General features: G+C 35.3%; 1 protein-coding gene across 8 annotated transcripts in view; it reads right to left on the bottom strand.

The window, feature by feature from the left end:
* The window catches only part of Klc (kinesin light chain), a 394,284-nt gene that overhangs the window by 162,678 nt on the left and 214,301 nt on the right, over positions 1–17,305 (bottom strand). For all 8 annotated transcript variants that reach the window (XM_075377626.1, XM_075377622.1, XM_075377629.1 and 5 more), the window contains one exon: positions 1,268–1,541. In XM_075377626.1, coding sequence (XP_075233741.1) covers positions 1,268–1,516 — 249 coding nt within the window. In that variant the 5' untranslated portion in view covers positions 1,517–1,541. The remainder of the gene's footprint in view (positions 1–1,267; positions 1,542–17,305) is intronic.

Raw genomic sequence — 17,305 nt, 5'->3', positions numbered from 1 at the left:
ATATTCTTTTTAAAATAATAAAATGTTAATGGTGTAATGGGTTAAAAAATCCGTTTCAGTACGCCTAAAGGCGTAGGTAGATTTCACCGGTGTTGAGAAGCGGATAAAAAAGATTTTCACCTTAAAGTTAAGAAAAACTTCAAATTTACTCAATACGACAATGGTTGTATGTTTAGCATACCACAAGCCCCCATATTCTTACAATTCCAGCAACATTATGGCCATCTCTCGCCTTAAGGGTTGGACATATCAAAAAGCGTTTCAGACAAAAGTTTTTAGGTGATGTTTAGAGGAAAACGACCAATTTAAACCGATTCGATACTGTGCCTATTAAGGGAGGTACGATTCTTTTTTTTGTCTTCAAAACTTCATTTTTTCCACCCCCTGGGCCAATGATTGGTGATATGAAAAAACTTTACTTAAATAAGTTTTATCTAAAGAATAGTAGGAACTTTAAACGAATCTGATATTTTACTTAATAGGAAAGTAATAGCGATATTTTGTTTTTTCGAAAAAGCCCTTCCATTTGCACCCCCGTGGTCCGATTTTGCCCGCTAACGAACTCGACCGAGATTTTGGGTCGTTATAAATTTGAAAGTGAATGGGGGAAAATTACGGCAGTTATCGTATTCACAAGAAATTGGATACGTATATAAATGCACACATAAACTTTTGAACTGAGGGTGGTTTTGGGGTCTGAGGAATGTGAAACGCGAAGATATGTCGAAATTTTCCGGAAGTCGAATCGCGGGTACCCTTTTCAATAGGTAGCTTTCTTATGAAATCTACCTAAAAGGTGGGCGATAATGAAGTAAAAACGTTAACTAAATATAATATACTCGTACAAATAGATGCAAAAAATTATTTAATTAAAAAAGTTCGAAAGAGGTTTACTTTATTCTGCATTCAGATTGGAAGTAACAACCTGATGCTAGGTTACTTACATTTTCAGCGCGAGAAAACATCAAACCTGACCGGGTTTCTAACTCGGAATCTTTCGGATGAAAAGTAAAGATGCTAAACGATCCGCCGTGCACATCAGAATCCAGAACGGGTGCTAATCTTGGATGTAATTCCAAAAAGAAATAAAAGTACAGGACAAAAACGGTGCAGAAAAACGAAGATCGGAACAACTCTAGAAGGTAGGTTGAGACCGAAGGATCGGCGTATACGTGAAAAAGAGGATAAATGGATGCGATCAGAAGTGACTAGAGAAAAAATAGAATAACAGCATAATTAAAAGAAAATTTGTATAAATAAATCTTACCTGGGCTTCGGCAAGTCCTAAATCGATCATTCCCAAAGATTTTTGTACAAGCCCTTGTTTTTCCAGTATAACGCTCGATTCTGCATTTTGTACGGCCATTTGAGCTCGTTCGACAGCGGACACTGTCAATTCGACACTAGCTGCCGTAAGACCACCTAGTATAGAATTGTGTTCATTTTTCAAAGCTTCTAGCCCTTGAACGACCGTTTTTGTGTTGCTCATGATCTCTTCCTGCGTCATCTGCGTCATCCTGCCTATTGATTCTATCTTCTTTCTGTAAAGATACGAAAAAAACAAAAAATTAATAGTCTTAATTAAATAAGGAAATAATAAAAACAACCGAAAATCTATCTTAAAGATAAAATAATGGTCTCGATCCGATTTTTTTTTCGCTACATATCGCACAATTTTATAAGCCAAAAACACGCAACTAGAATCTGAATACTCGACAAAGCACAGTTACAATTAATATTTAATCGCCAATAGGAAGGCTTGTTAGCCACTGCATTACGTCACTACTTAAAACCTATCTTTCCGTGCTGTAAAGCGTACAGTCCTTTACAATCTACTGTTCGTCGTTTCAGTGCACCGTAATTATAACCATACTCATCCCGCCTAACCGATTATGTTTGAAAACACAAGCACTTTCCGCTGCAAATTCAGCAGCGATTAAGTTTACACTCCCGAGTTCTCGATGACTAAATTTAAGTTCTAGTTTTTAGACTGAAGTTAGGCTATGAAGTTTCTGTTCCTATTCCTATTACCGGGCATTTGTTGTATTATAATACTAAAGATTTAAGCCGTAAGATTGTATTACGGAACGCCTTTTTTCTTACAACATGCTAAGCGTTCTTACTAACATCTCCAAATCACTCCTCGGTTTGGCTACGGATTCTCCAAAAACTGTAACAATCTTCGATTTACGGATTTGATCGCACAAATAAATTATATACTCCAAATTAGTACGCTTCAGGTGGTACCTGCAACTGCCTTCGACACCACTGACTGACAGTCTTATCAATTTTGGGGTGCGGAAGAACTTAGGAGTATATGAACCTACTTCTCGCGTAGACTATAGAGCGGCATATTCCACAACAAAAATACTAAGGATTAGGCTAGAAAGGAGTTCTCTCGCCTCAGCAAAAGCTGAATTATTAGATCAAAATACCTTTACGTTTTATTCATTCTTTTTCAACGAATTTTAAAATAGAACTTGCGAATTAACTTCAGAAAAAATTATCACGGCTCGGAAATTTGAGAATATCTACTCAAATTTTGTAATTTTCTCACTCCTTTTTTAACCGAATCCTTTATTAAAATACTAAATAACAATTAAACATTTTTTAATTTTCATAGAAGTAACCGGTAATCACCCGTTAAATTTAGCGATAAAACGGCAAGCAAAATATAAATAGATACAAGTTAAAAGATATGTTTAAAATTTTTAGCTGTTACTAACATAACTTTAGTCCACGGAGTTCAATTAACAGAACAGTTTAATATTGACCGACGAGGGATCGAATAAAATAAAGCCGGGGATTACGTCAGAAAGGGGATAACCGCAATTTATCGATTAGACTATCGACACGTCGCGTAAACACTGCAATTTATTAGTTGTGAATTTTTTTCCTGTAATAATCGCGACTGAATTTATCGCTAGAAAAAATCGTTCTGCAGAAGGAACAAATTATTTTGCCCCCTATAATAATTTAAAGATATAATTTATCCCTTATAAAACGTTAACAATCTTTTAAGCTTTAATTTCTCTTCTTTTTTATGTTCCTCCTTCGAAAAAAGTATATTCCAATTATTAACGCAAAGATAACAAATCGCATTAATAAAAGAATCGTCTCAAGTAAAACTGTAAAATAAGTAAATAATAAAAAATCAAAGAAAAGGAAAAAATTCGAATGTAATTAAAATATATATACGTATATATAAACGATTTTGTAAAACGCGGAGAAATATAATGAATACTAAGATAACGTCACGCATTTGAATTAAGTTGTTAGAGGTATAAGAATACGTCATAGAAAGTATATTAACACAAAGAGATCTACCGTTTATATGATCCCTATTAACAAAAAACCTATTTTTCTTACACAGTTAAAATGTAAATTTTACCATGTTTCTTGAAATATAATAAAATGTTATTACTAGAAATTACACTTTATTCTTTAATTTAAAATACCTTACACGTTAAATTCAATTTAACTTGCGCCAGTTAAATCAATATATACGAACATTTTTAGCGTTTCTGGCTTATAATTAGAACGCAACGCAGATATTAAAGAAATACTTTGAGAGAGTAAAGTTAAGTCCGAGGAGAAAAAACAAAGATGTTACGATTCGCCGATCGCATCAAAGACACCAAAAACGATTTGGTAGATGTAACGCTACGAAATATTTACTACGACATAAAAATACTAAGGTAGAAGTACATACACACCGTCGATATAACAAAAGAGAATATTTTTATGGACGAAGTAATACGGGCTTTCCATACAAAACAAAAATTCATATCGAATGCACATCTAAGAAAGAGAGAGATCGGTGCGAATGTCGTGGTACATGGTAAACTCGAGTAGTAAAATCAGAAACCAAAAGAAAAGAGGTCTATTAAATTTAACGTTTTAGGAGGGTATTAACAATTAGGTCGGCGGATAAAATTCAAAACTGAGGGGAGTTAGATGAACGGGAGAGAAATTCTTGGCAGTCTTGGCACGATATGAACACGGTTAATAACGGACAGTAAATTAACACCTGTAAGTGTATTTATTTTTAGGTTAGAGAGACATGCAGGTGGTAAAAGCCGCACGGGAACGTAAAATAGAATGGCTAAGAATGAAGTAAAACACGCCGAAGTTAAAAGATTAGCAAGTAATAAAAACGAGTTGAAGACAGCATCAAGCCAGCCGGTCGACTGACCCGATGAGTTCGTTACGAATAAATCTAAAGTCGAAGGAAAGGTTATCCGAGAATCAAAAACGTTTGAACGAAAATATATCATAGCGAAATGAAACGTTTGGAATGCGCCCGAGTAAAAAAAATAAAAATTATTTTTGTTCAGAATAATACCGTTATCTGTTTGCGATCGCAACCTGTTAGGAAACCTACCCGCTCCACCCTGTTAACACGAACACCAGTTAGGACATAGAATCCCCCGACAGAGCTCTTCCTCCAGATCAAGGACGCAGTACCGGTACTTCATAAGGTATTTGATCCGTCCCGGATCTTATGTCATTAGGCCACAATATACAGAAGCAGCGGAGGAAATGTACTAAAACAGGAACGGATTAATAATGACGAAAAGACGACCGATCAGAGTCAGATCGATAAACGAAACAAATAATCCCGGAAACGATATAAGACTCCCGTGCCGGCAGCGGACTTCTATTTTACCTACAATCCCTGAAAAGATAAAAACGAAAGTTTATCAGGAAGGGAACACCGAAGTAGCGACACGTAAACGTGCGTTACGGGTTCAAATATAAGCTGTAACAAATCGATTTTATTCCAAACTAAAGACGAATTCAGAATCCGATCGGAAGAATTAGCCCCAGAACTTTTAACCGGCTCTCCGTAATCGTAAGTAAATCTTTTCAATTTAGCGACATCGGGATCGATAAGCGAAAAAATATTCCTGAGACGATCATCCCCGTATCGAATAAGATACTCCGTATAACGCATCGTTTCCCGCCGAAAAGGATAACTTAATCTGTTACAGTCTACTTGTCATGTCGCAGTCTTTATTAAGATTACAAGCGTAACGTATAAGATTTATAAGTAACACTGATCAGAGGTTCTTCGGCCGAAAATCACGATACTCATTACACAGCCGGCTTCAATCGTAAGCAGAAAGAAGCGTCACTTGTACGGCTGAATATCACCATTTTACAGGGGGGTTGTTTTTTTTCCGAGGAACGCATTGCGCATCCTCAGCGGCTGTCGTTCCCTCTAACCTTCCGAGAGTCAAGAGTCCGGCGACGCTGCGGCCGACGGGAGTCGTTCACTCAGCAGGCCGGCACGGACTTGGTCTTTTTATTCCTCTCGAAGCCAAGGGATCCCCGGTCAGTCATCAGTGGCGGTCCACCTCGGCGAACCGCCACCTCATGAGCAGGGCTGTCCTTGCTCTCCCTACCGTCAGCACTATTCTTCCTCCATTTCTCTGGCATCCTGCTCCTTCCTCGTTAGAATTCCAAAAACAAAGGAATTTACCCGATTCCATTCGCGCCGACCTTGCAGCATATAGTGCACCGTTGTTTCTGGGGTCGACAACTCTTCCAAGCCTTTGCCGCGTCTCGTCCTATCTGGGGCAAAGATAAACAGTACGCTCCACTGCGTCATTCTCTCCACAGTACGTACAATGTGGAGTTTCCCGTCTTCTAAATCTGTGGAGGTACGCAGCAAACTCACCGGGCCCGGTGAGCAGCTGCGTCAGGTACTTCATTTACGGGGCGGGCGGGATGTCCGTTTACAGTGTAAATCCAGCGTAATCGGGTTCTACTGCCGATTCTCACAGTCGCCTCAATGTTCACCGTTTCTGGAAAGTTAGGGAGGATAAGCGGCAGTAGGGATGGTCCGGTGTGTTCACTCGTGGTGGAATGAATTTAGTCGTAGTCGAGTGTAGATCGAGTTCTTTCACTGTCGATGAAGGTTTAACACACCGTTAAAACATCGGAGAACATTACGAATGACTTTGTGAGTTTTGGGAAATCGTCACAATCACTGCAAACGTTACAGACATCGGAAAAGAAGGCTTTTGCAACGGAAAAGTGTTCTTGATGCGCCATGCAGCGGGAAGCCGAGCACTCGAGCCGAGACGCAACGATCGAACGATTTTTTTTGTGGAGGCAACGATTACCGATGATGCGCAAACGTTCTGCAGAGTCAGGCGTTCCGAGATCGACAATGCGAGATCGTATGCGGAAGGACTTGAAAGTTAAATGTTTTCGTCCGGCAACGGTCGACGAGTCTAGCGACAACGACCGGAATCGACCTATTTATGCCGGTTATGTCAGTTACTCTTTGAACGGTTTCAGGGAGCAAGCGATAAAAATAACGTCATGTTCTCAGACGACTGTGCGATTTATCTAAGCTCTCGTGCACGAATCTTTTTCTGGGCGAAAGACAATCCTCACTTTTTTTTAGAAAATCGAATACCATCCGCGCCTCATGTTGCCATGCGGATGACAGCTGAACATCTTCCTGGTCCTTATTTTTTCGATGGCGCAGTTAATCGACACAGTTATCTGAAAACGATTGCATCCAGAACTACGACAAAAGGGATCGCTAAAGATAGAAAGAAAAAGAGAAATATTATTTACAAACGACTACTAATTTATAATTTAATAAATTATTTGTTGCCGCGCCGCCGTAAATTCATAATTCAATTTCAAAAAAAAAATTAATTTTCTAAGCAGAAACTATAAACTCGGAATATCGGTAATCACCAGAGGATCTTAAAGCGATCAAAAGTAATTAACTTTTCAATTATTCTTTCTAAGTAAAAAGGTTCAACAACGTTTGTTATAAAATTGTAACTACAGTAAATAATAACAAAATTACTTTACTGAGAATCAACTTGTTATGCCGTATGGAAAAAAATATTCCAGAATCTTATTTATTCTACTGAAATAAAGAAACGTAAAAACAATTTTCTTCTGCTTTCAAAATTATGAAAATAAACACAAAGGATAATTACAAAGAAAACTGTTAATACTAGATAAAAAAAAAGCTAAACGATATTCAAGAAAAAATAAACCTAAGTTTTTCTTAGATTCCTATATAACAGACCACAACAAAAATTACTAATTAAAATGTCAAAATAAAAAAAAACCACCGAAAGATAAATCAATAAGAGGTAAAAGAAAAAACAAGAAATGATAAATTATAGTTTCAACAAGAGAGAAAGGAATTTCCTTTCTTAATTCCACACCGGATAGAAATATTTCAAGATACGCACAATCAAAACTCTCTCTCTATATATATATATATAAAATAATAATAATAATAATGATAATATTACAGTTATTAGGATTAGGACATAAAAAATGTATTCTGAAGAGAATCAAGAAAGAAAACTAGGTTAAAGACAAGTAATTGTAAAAGACAATTACTGGAGTAAGGACTAGGCTACAATAAAAATCAATTTTATAAAATCAAAACAACATTCAGTAACGAATGTTCTTAAATCTTTAAATTTGATCGGCAACTCTTCTTAGATTTCTTGTATTTTAATTTAACTCATTTACACATGTGCGCGCGCAACAACATACATTTCAACTATTTTCCCCCTAATAAAAACCATTTAAGAATTTGAGAGCTACTAATCTCAACTACTAATAATCAACGATGCTAATTTTTTACTACTAAAGCGATTAAAAAATTTGTTTAAAAAAAACAAACATTTAACCGATTCTACATATATTTCTTGATTGTAAATACAATGCCGGCTGAAAGACCGAATACTTGTCGGATATATACATGCTAAAAAATAATTTTCAAACATCACGACAAGCAAATCCTCCCGTGCGATTACTTTAAACGTTCTGTGAAGGCTGATAATTTTTAAAAAAATTACTTTGTCGCAATTTTCGGGGTCGAGGGAGAAAAAAATTTGGAAATTTCTTTCTGAAAATTTTCTGAATTATAAATTCCTCCCCAAGTGCAATTTGAACACGGTCCGTATATATGTAGATATTTACTGACAGGGCTTGAAAAAATCTGTTCATCCAGTCTGAACATATTTAGTATCTGGTGGGTCATACAAACATATTTCCAGAAAAATCTAATGGATTTCATTCGGTTTGAAAGCCGGTAGGTCATTTTTGACCGAGCACCACAAAAAAAGCAACTTGTGCTGACTGACGGACTCAACAACGACCGGCAAAAAACTACTCGAGATAAATCTATGAAAATTTTTATACCTGTTATTACATTGTAAAAAGAAATTTGAAATTCCGAGTTTAAAGGGAATTTTAATGGAGTAACGACGTTTACTATCTTTTAATTTCTCGGCGACAAATGAAGACATCGGACTTGATTTTCGGTGTGTGAAGACTTCATGCGAACATCTAAAAACCGATATCTCGATTACTCGGAATTAGACCTCGAAAGGGATGAAGAAAGGTAAAAAAAATTTGAACGACTGCAAATTTTCGACTATACTAAACGAGACATTCACTAGATCGGGGCTTGCAGCAATTACTCCTCGGATAAATATCTAAACACCGTTTCGGGTTTTATGAATTTTAATTTTTTAAGGGGTCGACGGGCTCGGTGCGGCGGCTCAACCACCACAGCCATGTTACTGTACGCGCGACACGAATGGCTGCACCTGCCTCTGATTACTCGAGTAAAAAATATTAAAGTAATTGTTTTAAAAAATGAGGAACGAAGTACGGTCACCCTCCTAGTGGTGTCTGTCGGAAACGCTAAGAACCAGGCAAGTACATTTTTACCCGTACGAAGTAAGGGTAACCGGTTAGTTATAACAAGGCTTTAATTTTTATTTATCGTTATTAATCTTAGAAATATGAGTTTGACGAACGTAGGGGGCAACTACTTTATTTGATTTTTGTTTATATATAAGTGATGTAGCCGGAAAAAACTAGAATAAATGTACATACAGCCAACATACAGCCAAGTTTTTGAAATCGGTTCGGCCGTTCTTGCATCCCGTAATATCGCACACATTTGACGATCTGTTAATAAAATCAGTTCGACCATCTTTTATATTTTAACGTTAACCGCTACTCGGCGACGTTTTAATGGCCACAATTGTATAGCTCGGCTTTAAAATTAATGTCCTGGCCAGGCCGGGGAAATATATCCACTCACCATACCTGATCGAGAAAGCCGCGTATGAATTATTCGATAACAAAACATCTTATTCGTACGAGAGGCTAAAAAATCACAACCGAAGTGTAATTCTGAAAATTAACTATCGATTCTTACAAGGAACGTAGAAAAATTGTTTTGCACAAGAAAAAACCTATTAAATACCGTATAATACATTTTATTTTCCGTTGCGGTTAAAATATTATACAAATCTTTTGATCTACGCCCGTAAACGTTTGACTGATGATTTTCTTCGTTTAGGGAAAAAATAAAAACCTTAAGTTTTTTTTAATAGATATGTAAAACCGAACTACGAATCTAAATTTAAAAAAAATTCTGATTTAAATAATAAATAAAGATATTAAACACCACAACATTTTTCTTTATAAAACTTAAGTAGGATGTACAAAACGTTGTGAATAATTTACTGGAGGTTTACGAGAACCGACAGCAAACTTAAAAACGTTATAAATTTTATATAAAGCGCTTATAATACAAGTTTCAAGAGAAAATTCTCTTCTTTTACTCGACGTCTTTCTTTCATTTTGCTTTGTTTTATGTTTCTGGTTTTTCCCCTCCAAATCTAATTAGGTTTTTTATTTAATTATTTTTATTAAGAAATAAAAAAAACTCGATTAACAAAAATAGAATACTATTCCGACAAAAAAAATTTCTAATAAGTAATTGTAGTACAAAAAAACTTTTTGCAGACATACTATGTACGCTTCGTTTGAAACAGTAGCACAGTGCTTAAGTGAATTATTCACGAGAAATAAAGAAAAATTTTAAAAAATTAAACGAACAGAAACATCGTACCGGTAATACGATGAATCTTAATTCATACCGGTATATGAATTTTAATTAAAATTAAATAATTTTATTTTTCCTTAAGGTTCCTCAGAGATGCCCAACACAAACACACGCGCGCGCACATACAATGTTACAAAGAAACCGTAGAATTTTATTTCATATTCTCCAAATAAAAGTAAAGAACATATAAACATGGCGCCTGGAAACGGTACGTTTACGAGTTGCGAAAAATTACCTCCGGATTTACGCTCCGACGGTAATAAAATAAAAAGCTGTATTGTAATTACTACAACTTAAATGACGGATAAATTTCACGGTTTCATATAATTTTTGACCTGAAAAATCGAATAACTGTATTTCTATCGATTCTTAAATGTTTTTCGTGAATCACAAAAAATGTGCGTTCTAAAAACACAGGTTCGATATAAATTCGTTTAACTGCCGATAAACAAATAAAATATTCAACAAAATTTGTAGAGAATTCAATTCTAAGAAAATCTACGTAAATTTTATATTTTGAGCAAAAATCAGAAAAACCGTTTTTTGCAAGGTATAATTCGAAAAGGAAACGTTTCCAGATCATGTTTCAATGAAGTTTTCATCTTTTTCATTTGTAGAACACATATATCCTGAAATTCATTCAAATTCTTCGTGAGGCAACGGTGTTTTTGTCTACAGATCGGTAAACAATTTTTTGGCAAATTTGTTTGACGTGTAATTAATATTAATTTTTTTGTGTAATTCGGTTCGAATCTCATTTTTTACCGGTTACTCATTTGAAGGTAAAAAAATGAGATTATCCGCTGTAAAAGTCTGAAGCAATTAGAACTCTTTTAATTGCGAATATAAATTTATTTTCTTGTTCGAGTTTTAAATTTGGGAATCGCTTTACCTCGGAACAGAAAGAGAGGAGTTTTGGTTGCTGTAGCTGTTAAATTAAATTTTTTTTTCCGTTAAGACATTCGACTAATTATTCGTATTTTAATAATAATGTCTACAAACGATACCTTTGTAAACGGGTGAAGTTTAGGTAAATCCAGGCATCATATAAAACGGATAAGAATTATACAAATTTCTAAACCTGGATTACAACACGAAACGAGCAATCATCGATAGATTTCAATTTATCACTTTCTTCTTTTTCAACCGGCAAACTTAGGCTTCTTCGACTCCAAAGAAGAAATGCGTCGTGTGATTTTCAGATTCGCATCAGAATCTTTTGTAGTTCTTTAAGCGATTATCACAGGGCCAAAGCAGGAACTTTTTACTTTTTAAAATCTTTGCGAAAGATGCGGAGTTTAAAGTACGCCGATGAATTTTAAAACGTTAAATGAAGCGAAGATACTTCATCGTTAAAATAAAAATATACTTTTCCAGAACTATATTATCGATCGCATAAGAAATTTAACTGATGATTAAACGTACGTTTACTACAACGAAATCTGTTGAAATTCATTCGTAAAAATTATTCGAGATCGACTGACTGAAGAAATTAAATGAAAAGAAACGTCCGGTGTTATTTTTCTTAATAAATTTACGTTTTAAAATCATATTACCTTACATATAACGGATAGTTTACTGAAGTCTAATAAAGATCTATTGAATTTTTTTCATTCAAATATTAAGGTCGAAAATTTTTGTAGGCTCCACTAATAAAATATTGGTTGGTCGCTGCGTAAAAAAAAGACGTACATTTATTTCAAGAAAAATAACATTTAACAGTCGTATACTTTACGAAGACCAGTTCTCGTAGCTGGAATTCACTGCTTCCTATCTTTCACAATACTAAAGTTTGTACCTTTTTCTCAGCCACCGTTCGATCAAGTTATCTTTCTGCTGTTCTTTTTAATATGAGAATTCAGACTTGTTTATCTTGCACCATATGCTTTTCCTTGTTTTCTCGAATTTACTTCAGTATCAATGTTTTTAATAAAATATGTCGAGGCGTGTTCGAAAAATTCTGAATAATTTTAATACGTCCTGAAAAAAAAACACAGAACGAAGATATCACGAACGGTTGCTGAGAAAAAGAAACATAAAAGTAAAAAATAGGTATTTTGTTATCAAAAATAATGATGTGTCCTTGCGCATAAGGAGGGTTGCCGACAACTTCCTCGTCACTAAACCTATCGTCAAGCCGTTTTGCTAACTAGTTCTGTTTTTCTTCTCATTATTTTTTTTTCATTTCATCGACATACTTTTCACTTTTTGCAATTCTACGTTCGTCCCGGTTTTTCATACTAAGAACTAAGTTCTTCTTGCCCGGTTCCAAGCCCGACTCCTTGAACACGTCACATTTTGTTTCGTTAAATCGAGCGACTCCGTCAAAAAACAAAATCTTAATGTTCTTAGACTACAAAATTTGTATTAGAGGCGATTGACCGAACGCTATTGTCGAGGCACTCGTTTGCCTCATTAAGACATTTTTACAAAGAGGATCGGTCAGATAACGGTAAACCTTTTTGAAATGTTTCATAACGGTTTCAGGTGAGAATGTTCATATATGTAGGGTTTGTTCTCCGCCTTAAATTGAGCGTCCAGTCTTCCATCGGAAAATAAGCCGCCAAAATCGCCTAATTAATTATAATAAAGAAAAAGATTTTGTACAACTTCTACTCGTCCGATTTTTATAATAAAAGTACTAGTTACAGTATACGTGTTACAAAAGATGAAATAATAAGGCTTTAACAAAAGTTCCATTAATAACCACCCTCCCCCTACAAGCAAAACCCTGCAATATATATTAAATAACATGAATAAAGAGCAGAATATAATATTAAAAATCTAAGCGAAAAATTACGACTTAAATTCAACTTTAATTTTAATAAAGTTCCTTATAGACCGGTTTAGTTAGTAGCCAGCGATGTTGATTCTTACTTATTCTGAATAAAAAAAGATGAAAAACCTTAAGCAGTAATGATAAATAAACCTTAAGTATAAATAAAGGCAAAATTAAAAAAAAAGGAAATAAAAACGCATTCAAATACTAACAGAAACTACTGAGCGAGAGAATTCTTTTCTCTTTCAACCTCATTAAATACCGCAATGCACTATTTCACCACCACCGTAGTATATTATATGCACTCGCTCGTTCCGGCATTCGTCCATTCACTCTCTCTCTCTCTCAACCCGCACCACGTCTTTTACATCTACTACATTGTTGAAAATATTTTTATTTTATTATTTCGTTGGTGGTAAAAAATTAAGTTTTATATTAACTTTTTTCATGTTTTTTTTTTTTCAATTTTCTAAAGATATTATTAAAAAAGGCTTAACTCTCCTGTTTCTAATTTCTACTTATATTTTTTATTTAATATACGTAACAACTTCTACGAGAAAAAACGAATAAATGCTAATATCATACTTCCGCCGTCTGGTGTCAAAATTCATCAGTATTTTTTTTTAAATCAAACAACTTTCGGTTTTCTTATCGTACGAATTACAGCGAACGGTAAGTAGTACCGATAATATAATCAAATCCCTGTAATCCAAAATCCGCTACTGAGAATAGCTCAGTAATCCGAACCGTATAATACATTAACGTTGTAACAAAAGCGAGACGCATTTACAGCGCAAGGTTTTTAATAAAATTTATCACTGGAAAAAATTAACACAAAAGAAGCGAGTTTGAAGAAACGAAACGAAACGAAAATGATTCCGGGTCGGAGCAAACCAACGAATTTACAAAAAAAAACCGCGTAAAAAAGACTGAATTTAAAACTGTAATATATCTCTGATAAACCTGCAAAAAAACCACGCGTGACATCACTCATTAATGTGATGTAATTTCAGCTCTCAACAAGCGTACGTAACCTGGAAAACCGAAAACGAAATACTCTACTGCTGTTATATCCAGTACTGCTGTCCGCGTAGCAGATTCAAAAGATGACGATGGAATAGGCGCTTTGTTTACAGAAGACAAAAACGTCTGATTTTTTAACCGAAAACACTGCGAACATACATCAGTCGCTTCTCGTTCCCTTGTATCGAACCGAATAAATTGAGCTTTACAAAGAATCGAAGTTAGTAAACTCAAAATTAAAATTACGTACAATACGAACGTCGATCGTAAACGATCGCGGAAGATTTAGCCGGTACCAAAAATAATCTTACCGTCACTGATATAAGCAAAATTTCCAGTAACAGCGATCGTCAATCGCTGTTTCTGGACGACTTCTTTTTTTAAAGTGGGATACACATTAACGTTATTAAAATACCGATCGAAACCGGATAAGCTTAAGAAATTTAGCATAAATATATTAAAACCACACAGGAAAAAAATCGGTAAAAATTATACGTAACATGTAAACCCACTACTGCTACACGATCTGTCACTGAATTTTTTGGATATACACTCCACGAGTTTTCAAAGATCAAATCAGACGAGTCATCATAAAAGACCCGATTTTTAATAATATTCTTAAAATTTAAAACCGATGTCTTTATAAGCTCTTTCACGTGAATATTTTTATTTTTATATTCTAACCTAATTCAATACGGTATATTGCCGATAAGTATAAAGTTTTATTTTATAACCCTCCTTTCAGGTTTCCGGTCGAACGGTTTGGCACACAGATAGGAACGTCCACACGCGAATCGATTGTAGAAATCGATCGGCGCGTGGAATTACCTTAACAGGGTCTCAGGCTCGGAACAGGTAGTTCCGAAGCTCAGCGTTTACACGGAAATAAATTTGAGGCGTAAAATTAATTAAGTCCTCACGAAACCGTTTATCGGTAACGTACAGTTATTATGCCGGCTACTATGTTTCGATGTCCGGACGAAATGCGGGAAGGTTGTACGTTACCTGCCGGGAGCGGGGGCTGAGGAACCGGATACAGTTTTTATCTTTTTTCACTGCAGTTACGGTTAAATCGTTCCTTTACCCCCAGTCGTTCCTTTATCTCATTCTCGATTCAGTAATCCCCGGTAATATTTCGTCAGTCTGGATCCGCGTTAAAAATGTACACATCTTTTTTTTTTTCGCGGCTTCCTAGAGAGAAAAGGCTTGTTTATCGTACGATTTTAAAAAGTCCTAACCGGGCCCGAGACGCTAATCTGCCCTCTTAATCCTTCTTAATGCAAGTAGATTTATCCGCATTTCAAAACTATCGGACATAAGAAATACAGGTATCTCAAAGAAACGGAAAGTTTTTAGATAATTCTGGAGCTCGGTAGCGCCGACCGACCCGAAGAATCCATTTTACACAATATAATTTTGTTACGGCTCGTTGGAGCAACACGCACGCAACGCGGTCGCCTTTATAGCGGTTTACAAAACAAGAGAACTTAACTTTGAGCGTAGAGAAAATAACTATCGCTCTAATTTAGCAAGATGAGACGGTATTCCGTTGACACGTGCGATTAATGCACGGATAAGGAGTTATCTTATTAAAAATATTTTTATTTGAAAATTCCCGTTTCCCAAGTCACCCTCTTAACAAAATACCGCGTGAAAACAGTTCTTTATGTTTGAAGGAATTTATATCAGGTCCTGTTTTTGTGGCGATATCGCAAAAAATTAATTAACTTCGAAGTGTACGGATATAATTGAAAAAAGCCGATACATTATCCCAAACCAATTTCGGGATTAATCTAGATAAAGATCGCATATTTGATTCTCTTTTATTGTTGTCGATTTAATTTTACAACTACTTCAAGAGACCGAAAATAGTCTATCCAATTTATTAATTAATAAGATTTGTTGATGTTAACATATCGACGACTCCTAGACTAAATTAAAGGCTTTTAAAACGAAAAGATTTCCCGGTAAGTCACACAATTTACCTGATAAAATTACTCCGACGATGAATACTCAGATGTACGATTTCATACAAGAAAGATTTACTGACGAATTTTAAAACCGGAGTAACTTTTAATCCGTATACGAGAATATTCTGCGCATATAAATTTAGTAAAAATAAAAACGTTCGGTAAAAGCTAAATATACTTTTAAGTTTTGGTAATTCCCGCATTACTCTGGCAACGAAGCTTAGGCGCTAAGAGAAAGGACTACAGTTGTATACAACCGACGGAAATGTAATCGTAGGATCCGTTAAGGGCCGTTTAGAGACGGAAGGATAAGTAACAAGGTAATTCAAAGGGATAAACAATAAGAGAACTGACCGTATAATCCTTAAATTTTTATCCGAACAGCCGCTTTCCCTGCATAACAGAACGAAGACGACGATAAAATTTCTACAAAATTCCTCTATAACATCTTAAACGAAATTACTACGGAAAAGTTAAGTAAAAACCTCTTATAACGACCGACTACTGTAACGAATTCACGAGTAACGTCATAGTAACCTATCGCACATGTAAAAAGAAAACACGCCTTCTCGGGCAAAGAATAAAATCGAAACGGACGATTTCCGTTAATTTCGATAACGTCGGGCAACGCAAAGAATAAAAATCGTTCACAAGGAAATAAGGACGAATAACGTTCGTTTTCACAAAAAATAAAACGAAAATAACAAGTACAATTAATAATAATTAATAACAACAATTAATAATTAATAACAAGTACATTTTTAGAATCGGCAAAAAACAAACCGTACGACAAAATGATGTTTTATGTTTTCTACGATAATTATAACACTGTAACAACATAGCCTAAAGAATTGTAAGAATTTTATAAAAAAATTAAGCGCTACACAAGTCATCGGAACAAGAAAAAATAAGATAAAGACATCAGGGTAAACGGAACAAGGACGCGATCGTTAGATAATTAAAGCACGAGCAGTTTAAAACAGCAAGAGGGAGTTAAAGCGCAAGAGTAAAGGAAAACAAGTAAAAAACTAGAGTCGCAAATCTTAAAAGGGGGGTAAAAGAATTACTATGTAATACTAGAAGCAAGAGCTGACGTCGTCAGAGTATAATAGTCCTTCCGGGAAAGCTAATGAGACACGAAGTAAAAGGATGCGCGTGTGTATCTGTGAGAAAAGCAGCTTGCGTGCTCAGACGTATTGACAATTACAAATTAGCGTACGTTACGGTGCGGTCGATGGACTTTACAAAACGACCTCGTGTAATTAATTTCCATTCAAAAAATCGTAAAACGGTTAATTTGTTCGCTATTTAAAAATCCGCGTAGAAATTCCTTAATCCAAAGCGATCGATAGGAAACTACGATTACAATAGCCGACTAGAGATCTAACGATACTGAAAACCGATCGCGTAATAACACTCGCTGTTAAGAAATAAAACACTGTATGTCTGCATACCGGAATAAAACTAAACAAAAAAATACTATCCGACAGCACAACGAGACTTCTATTTAGCGGTAGCCGAACGATGCGATTAATGCCAAACGCTATCGCTCACAAGATTCTGGGTGGAATTTTATTTCAAATTCGGACTAACTAATCTGCTAAAAACATTTTG

Source organism: Lycorma delicatula, chromosome 10 (assembly GCF_047948215.1).
Source record: "Lycorma delicatula isolate Av1 chromosome 10, ASM4794821v1, whole genome shotgun sequence".
Classification (NCBI taxonomy): domain Eukaryota; kingdom Metazoa; phylum Arthropoda; class Insecta; order Hemiptera; family Fulgoridae; genus Lycorma; species Lycorma delicatula.
This window is presented reverse-complemented; position numbering and strand designations above follow the sequence as displayed.